This window comes from Martes martes, assembly GCF_963455335.1.
Source record: "Martes martes genome assembly, chromosome: 9".
Lineage (NCBI taxonomy): Eukaryota > Metazoa > Chordata > Mammalia > Carnivora > Mustelidae > Martes > Martes martes.
The window spans coordinates 88687256-88695482 of NC_137896.1; the positions used below are offsets into that span (position 1 = coordinate 88687256).

The 8227-nt window shown below is 42.3% G+C and overlaps 1 protein-coding gene across 2 annotated transcripts in view; it reads right to left on the reverse strand.

Moving 5' to 3' along the window:
* EXOC6B (exocyst complex component 6B) overlaps positions 1 to 7518 on the reverse strand; it is a 619674-nt gene extending 612156 nt beyond the window's left edge. For both annotated transcript variants that reach the window (XM_080813943.1, XM_080813942.1), the window contains exon 1: positions 7285 to 7518. In XM_080813943.1, the coding sequence (XP_080670069.1) occupies positions 7285 to 7397 (113 nt within the window). In that variant the 5' untranslated portion in view covers positions 7398 to 7518. The remainder of the gene's footprint in view (positions 1 to 7284) is intronic.
* Between the last annotated feature and the right edge of the window lie 709 nt (positions 7519 to 8227).

The following is an 8227-nucleotide window of genomic DNA, read 5'->3' on the forward strand; positions in this document are numbered from 1 at the left end:
TAAATTCAATTAACATACAATGTATTATTGATTTCAGAAGTAGTGGTCAGGGGCGCCTGGGTGGCTCAGTGGGTTAAAGCCTCTGCCTTCAGCTCAGGTCATGATCCCAGGGTCCTGGGATCGAGCCCCGCAATGAGCTCTCTGCTCAGCGGAGAGCCTGCTTCCTCCTCTCTCTCTCTCTGCCTGCCTCTCTGCCTACTTGTGATCTCTGTCTGTCAAATAAATAAAATAAAATCTTTAAAAAAAAAAAAAAAAGAAGTAGTGGTCAGTGATTCATCAGTCTTATATAACACCCAGCGTTCATTACATCCTGTGCCCTCCTTAATGTCCACCACCCAGTTACCCCATTCCCCCACCCTTCTTGGCTCCACTTTCAAAATATATTTCAAATCCAGCTACTCTTACCACCTCCTCCCAACACTTTATTACATGCCACAGCCACCTCTTGCCTTTCATTACTGCAAATACCCCTTGACCGACGTCCCTCTTTCCTCTCTTACTCCAACTCCATCTCCACATAGCACCCAATGTTCCTTGTTTAACCTAAGTTAGAGCATGTGACTCTGCTGCTCAAAACGTTCCTGTACCTCTTTCTTAGCCTACATGATCTGGACTCAGACTGATCTACCATTGCCTCCCACCACTATGCTTCTCCTGAGGGCTTTCACACTGAACTGTGTCCTCTGTCCAGAAAAGACTTCTGGAGAGCCACATGGCTTGCTCCTTCACTGTAGTCAAGCCTTTGCCAGAGCAACTTTTCTAAACACCTAGGGGAAAACAATACCCAACTGTGTGTAACACTAGTCACTAAACAGCATTCCTCTATGTATTTGTTTGCTTATTTATTCTGCGAGTGTTCCACAAGAATGTAATGTCCATAAGGGCAGGAACTCGTCTGTTTTGTTCCCTGCTGTACCCCAGAGCTGAGAAGAGTATCTGGTGCATAAAAGTTGCTCAATAAATATTTGTTGAATGAATAAAGCCACTAAAATGATATAGCTGTATAATATGTAATCATGTATAAAACTGTATAAACATATTAACTGAAAAACCAAGATAAAACATGATAGCACTCTTGTAATACCTAATGAAATAAAATGCATACAGAAAAAGTTAAAAAGAAATATGCAAATACAAGAGTTTTGACAGGGTGGTAGGATTAAGTTTTTGTTGTCTGTTTCTTCTTTCCTAAGTCATCTAACATTTAGAATTAAAATATAAAACTGTTACTTTTAAAAGGGAGCTATTATTAAAAATCAGCAATCACCAATGAGAGATCATATCTTTCCCCTCACTGATCGTCAAGGAGGATTATATCAGAATCACTGGAGGGGCTTTTATAACTGTTTCCTAATCTCCTCCTCCATTCTCCACTCCATCCCAAAATAATTATTTGATGGTTCTGATTATTGATCATTATTATGTCCCTCAAAGAGGTGAGTACAGGCGCGCCTGGGTGGCTCAGTGGGTTAAAGCCCCTGCCTTCCGCTCAGGTCATGATCCCAGGGTGCTGGGATTGAGCCCCACATGGGGCTCTCTGCTCTGCAGGGAGCCTGCTTCCTCCTCTCTCTCTGCTGCCTCCCTGCCTACTTGTGATCTCTCTCTGTCAAATAAATAAATAAAATCTTTAAAAAAAAAAAAAAAGAGGTGAGTACAAACAAACAAACAAAAAGCGGTAAGAACCATTAAACTAACATAACTCCTAAAACAAAAATACTTAAGTCCACAGAGCAAACTCAAAGGTAACAGGGCAGAAGACGACTCAATGCTACCTGAGTAACTACCACACAGCAGGTACCCATGAAGAATACTTTATCTCTTTTTTTTTTTTTAATACTGTTCCTGCAACATACATGGTATCATCCCCATTTTAGCAGAAGAGAAAAATTTGCCCACTCAGGTGGTAAGTTGCTTAATAAAATAATAAATTGCTTAAAGAGGTCCATGCATGTGCCAATAATGATAACCTGTCATGAACCAAGGATTCTGCTTAACTGGTTTCTGCACAACTTAGGTAATAGGGGATGGCAGAGGATGGAAAACAAAGCCATGTAGCCAAAGGCACAAAAGCAGGAAATGAAGAAAACAGGGCCCCATTTTTAATTACCAAATGACATTGAACAAAACAGCAACTGAAAACATCCCAATTTGTTTTCTCTAAGAGACAGCTTTACAAACAACTTAGCTAAATAAGCAAGATTAAAAAATTGTCCCTACACCAATACTACAGGTTTGTAACAACAAAATATATAAAGCAACAGTCTAGAAGGAAAGCACAAGCAAAAATTAATTTTAAAAGACAGACTGTACTACATAAAAATTAAACTTCAGTGCAGAAAATGATACCACCAAGAAAATGGAAAAACAACTCACAGAATGGAAGAAAGTATTTGCAAATCATATATCCGGTAAGAAACTTATATCCAGAATATATAAAGAACTCCTACAACTCAACAATAGAAAGACAACCCAATTAAAAACTAAGCAAAGGATCTGAATAGACTTTTCTCCAAAGAAGATAAACAAATGACTAATAAGCACATGAAAAGATTAGCCATTGGGGAAATGCAAATCAAAACTACAGTGAATTGCAGCTTCAAACCCACTAAGATACCTAATATAAAAAAAAAAAAAACCAACAACCATAACAAGTGGTGACAAGAATGTGGAGAAACTGGAACCCTCATGTATTGCTGGTGGGAATATAAAATGGTGCTGACATTTTAGAGAACAGTTTGGGAGGGACGCCTGGGTGGCTTAGTTGATTAAGCGTCCAGCTCTTGGTTTCGGCTCAGGTCATGATCTCAGGGTCATGAGATCAAACCTGCAGTGGGACCCATGCTGGATGGAGGCTGGCTGCTTACCTAGAAATTCTACTCCTAGGTATATACCCAAGAGAAGAGAATACATATGTCCACACAAAAATTAGTACAATCATGTTCACAGAAGCAGTGTTCTAAAGCCCCAAATGGAAATAACCCAAATGTCAATCAACTCACGAATAAATAAAATGTGGTATACCCACACAATGGAATACTACTCAACCATGAAAAGAAATGAAGTACTGACACAAGCTACCACATGGATGAGCCCTGAAAATATTATGCTAAGTCACTCACACACACACACACACACACACACACAGAGTACAGTTCCATCTATATGAAATGTCCAGAAGAGGCAAAGGCATAAAGACAGAAAGTTGTGATTGCCTGGGGAGTGGGTAAAGAATGGAGAACAACTACTAATGGATGCTGAAGTGATAAAATTGTTCTAAAATTAAATTATGGTAGTGGTTACACAATTCTGTGAATATACTAAAAACCAGTGAATTGTATACTTTAAAAGGGTGAACTATTTGCTGTCTTAATTATATCTCAATAAAGCTATATTTTTAAAGGTTATATATTTCACTGTTACATTTAAAAGCTTAAAAACAAAATCTTAAATAGCAATTAAGGGATGCCTGTGGCTCAGTCAGTTAAGTGTCTGCCTTCAGCTCAGGTCATGATCTCAGGGTCCTGGGACTGAGTACCGCACTGGGCTCCTTGCTCAGAGGGGAGGCTGCCTCTCCCTCTGCCTGCTGCTCCCCCTGCTTGTGCGCTCTCTCCCTCGCTCTCTGACAAATAAATAAATAAATAACTTTTTTTAAAAAGGCAATAAGACTTAATGTTAATTGCTAGTACCCAAAGAGCAAAATGAGGAAATGATTTCTACTGAATAGTGTTATAAAAGACTAGAAATAAGAGATGGGATTTGAAAAATGAAAATACTGAGCCATTGTTCATGAGCGATTTCTGATCAATATTTTAGTACTAGCACTACAGAGGAGGAATCAATATTATTTTAAAAATAAGACAGACCCTGGGGCGCATGGGTGGCTCAGTTGGTTAAGCATCCAACTCTCGATTTCAGCTCAGGTCATGATCTCACAGAGATCAAGTTCCGTGATGGGCTTAGCACTCAGCACAGATTCTGCTTGAGTCTCTCTCCCTCTGCCCCTCCTCCTGCTCACGCAGGCACTCTCTCTCAAAGAAATTAAATCTTTTTTAAAAAAACTAATTAAAAATTTAAAATTTTTAAAAAGACAGGCCCCAATATCTTATGGGCCTCTTTCCTCATCTGCAAAATTAGGACTTGCAGCTAACAAAATAATTTTTAAGAGGAAGACAAAGAAGAAAGAGATGGCTGCTTTCCCAAAAGAATGTGTTAGGCAATAGCCTCTATATGTGTGGATATGCTTGGGCCTTTCAGAATACAGTGAAAAAGGAGAGGCACTTATGATGTATGGGAACTGACGACCTTTGCATGCACTGTTCAAGATTAAAATAAGGAGAGTTACACAATGAAAAAGTCAAGCCACTGTGGCTCCTCAAACAAAAAGGGGTAAAACTGGAAGAAAAATTTGGTATCGCAGAAGGGAAAGAAAGCACGTAATGGTTCACAAGCAATAGCTGGCGAAGGAAAGACTGGTTAGGCAGCGCAGCTTCGCGGATTTTTGTGAGGAGCAGGAATTGTGGGGATGGGGATGGGGATACTAATCTTATATTTACCACAATTCACTGTTCTCTTCTTTAGCTCCTCTTCCGTTACAAAACCTAGCTCAGGAACAGCTAAGAACCTGGTGCTTTAGAAATGCCACTCCAAAAGATAGAAGAAATAAAAAGGACTATGAAAAGGGATGGAGGAACTTGAGATTTACAGTTGAGGGGAAAGCTTAGGAAGAGAGCCTACCGCCTTAATCAAACCTACGTAATGACTGTGATGGAAAAACAGAGGGGCTAGTCATGATGGAGGGGCATCCAGGGTAAGGCATGGGCTCTGAAACATCAAGTCTGTGCCTGCTGCTGTCTCTGAATGGGACAGGGGGTGAGATCATCCCCTATGAATATGGGCAGAAACTACCCAGACTAAAGACAAAAAACAGTAGGTACTAGTTTTGCATTACAGGATGTTCAAATGACTGAATCTTGGGGATGACAGTAAGATTTAGGGTTACCTGCAAAACACAGGATAAGGTCAAAAATGATGAGTCCCTAACAATGACCCAGGGAGTCAGGAAAAGTAATTAAAACTTGTAGGACAGGGCAGTAGTTCTCAAAACTTTTTTTTTTTTTTAAATCATTTCCCCTTAGGGCAAAAGATCCCATAATCCACCTACCCCCACAAAAGCCTACCTTCTAGGGAAAAAAGAACTTGGTGATAATAATGAAGCAAATTTGGGGGAGAATGGGTAGCATAGTTTAACCATAACGCATAGAGCCTAAGTCAAGACACTAGAAAATTACAGGCCGAACAGATATGCCCTATGAATCAGTGGAGAGTTAACATAATAAATCACAACAAACTACACTGATAACACTAAATTAAAGTCACTTATCATAGAAACCAAGAACCATAGGAATTGAAAACCACAACCAACTCAAGACAATATTGATGGTGTTCTGATAAAGAATCCTTCCTAAAAACTCTGGTAATCCCAACTGCTCCAGTAGGAACTTTGCTTGGCTCCAAACTGCAGCTCAGTGGCCAAATTTCTTAGTAAAATACTGAGACAGCATCCTCAGTAACTCCAATAACATTCTGTGCCATAAAAACCCAATGTTAATAACCATTAATAATGCACTTAGAATATGTGCATTCTTATAGTATATTATACAGCATATATTATATATGCCATATAATATATAGTATATATTTATATTATTATATATTTTCTATATTCTATAGCATACATATATGTATAATATATATTAGAATATAGAATAATGCACTTCTGTAGTTTTTATAAAAGATAATGAAATAAGGATCATTCACCCTTAAGAGCTCAAGAAAATGGAAAAAGAAAGGAATATGAAGGTCATGATCCCAGTGCAATAAGGGACAAAGGCAAACTACTCAGGATGGTCATGACAAGAGAAGGCACAGAGGGAAGTAGGCTAACAATGCGCCCCAGAGAATAAAGATGTGCAGGTGGAGATGAGGGGGTAAGCCTCCAGCCTGCTCCCCCTCCAAACACTCTTTCATTAGGCAACTCTCCCTATGGGAGAAAAGAAAAAAAGCATTGAGTAATAACTCCTTTTTTGAAGGTAGGAACATTGTCCCAAGACTATACAAGGTGGGTAGGAGAATTAACTAACTATTGATTGCTTGGAAATCAGGAGGTACAACAGGAAGGATGAAGATGAGTTAGTTCCAGGGCACTAGCGAACAGAGGGGAAAGGGAAAGGTGATTTGAAATTGAATTTGGTGAGTAATTAACAGGAAGTACAGAGAGATGATAATCACCAACTGAGACATAACAACAGAGATTAAGAATGCAGACCCTGGGTCCAGGCAGCCTGAGTAGGAATCACCACTACTCCGCCACTTTTCTGTGTGACCTTGGGAAAGTCACTTAACATCTCTGTGCCTCATCTGTAAAATGAGGGTAATAATAAGACCCACCTAATAGGATTGCTCCACGACTGAAATAAGTTTCATTTATAAATTGCTTAATACAGTGTCTTGCACTGTACGTAGTAAGTGGAGCCTAAGTTTTGATAAATACATGAAGTTGGGGTAGGTGGAGGTTTGTTTTGACATCTACGAATAAAATGGGGGTGAGGGGGCAAAGTGAGAGTATAAGAGGGTAGGCAGAAGGGGTAATAACTTTTTCTCAACGATAAGACTACGGTGAGGCTTCACCTTTGGAAAAGGTGTTCCTACAAAAAGGGTTCAGCAATTACCCGATCCCAGGAGAGGGGCGCGGGTTGAGGGAAACTTCCTTCCTTCCAGGCCTAAGATTTTCAGAAACTCGTTTCTGAGAAGTGACTGTGATTTTAAGGAGGCACGAGTTTAACTTCCGATCATTAGACCGTGGGTGAATTTATGTTTTGTCTGTAAAGCAGGACTTGTGTCTAGGACAGGATGGAGTTTGAGTCCGAGGGGAAGGGTGATGTCCCCTGGGGGAAGATCTGCTAAGAGCCACCATCTGCCGGGAGCGCTCTAGTCGCCCAGCTCCGTACTAGCCTCGGAGGGAGAACCAAGACTGCCCCAGCCTGGAGGAAGGCAAGAGAAGTCTCCAGAGTAACTGGGCTGTGGGCGCCGGCGATCGAGGAGGGACCCCATGTCCGGGCTGCGGAGGGAGACCTGCCTCGGCGAGGTGGAGGTCGCTCGCTGGGATCCCCGAAGGGAGGGGCTGGCGCTGGCCCTGCGGGCGGCCGGCCGGGCGCACAGCCCTGAAAGAGCCTGGCTCCAGTCCCGCCCGTGCCCGCCCATCGATGGCCCGGGTCCCCGGGGTACCTGAGGGTGGGCCCGATGCAGGCCGTGTCGGTGCTCTCGATCTCTCGCAGGATCCGCTCGTGCTCCGCGGCTGTCTCCAGGCTCTCCGCCTCCGCCATCTTACCCCGCTCCATAGACTGGGGGAGCCCCGCAGCGCGTCCCCTCCTTCGACTCTGCTCACCTTTCGCTCCCTCTCTCACCCTAGGCTCTAGAGCCTCCCCGGCCTCCGGCTACCCGCAGGGCGACCCCTCCCTCGGGCTCGGCACGCCCCCTTGCATCACCGCGTCCGCCGACGTCCCGCGCAACGCCTGCTGGGACTTGTAGTTCTCTGGGCAATGACCGACTGGGTCCTGCTCATTTATTCTTAGAATCCACAAATGCGTGTAGAAAACCCCACTATAAGCCAGGAACAGTTAACGACACCGCATGTGCAACGGTGACCAACCCAGGCAATGGTACTGATTCTACAAATTATTGTTTAAGACCCTTGCCACAAAGTGCACAAGGTTCTGTACACGCGAATAAGAAGAAAGAGCAGTCTGGGTTTCTGCAGATAGCGATCTTACAAGCTCTCAGGGGGAGAAAGCTGGAGAATCCCCAAACTAAGAAATAAGACAGAATGTGGCTGTGAGCCAGTTCTGAGAATCGAGTTCAGGGATCACTTCTGGCTGTGAAGGATTCATAGAAAGACTGGGCCTGGTAGTTTAAAAGGTGTGATTGGAAGGTGTTAGGAGCATCCAGAAACCCAACAAAAAAACTTTATATGCTCTGGTGTGTAGAGAAGTAGTAGTAAAAGATGGTACCACAAAGGTACCCTGAAGAGAAATACTGGGGTGATTTGTATTTTATTCTAATGGTTCCACCAGGCCAACAACTGACTGCATCAGAAGCACTTAGAAACATTTTTTTTTTAATACAGACTAAAGGTCCTAAACTATCTGGACATTCTGATCCAGGCATTTGC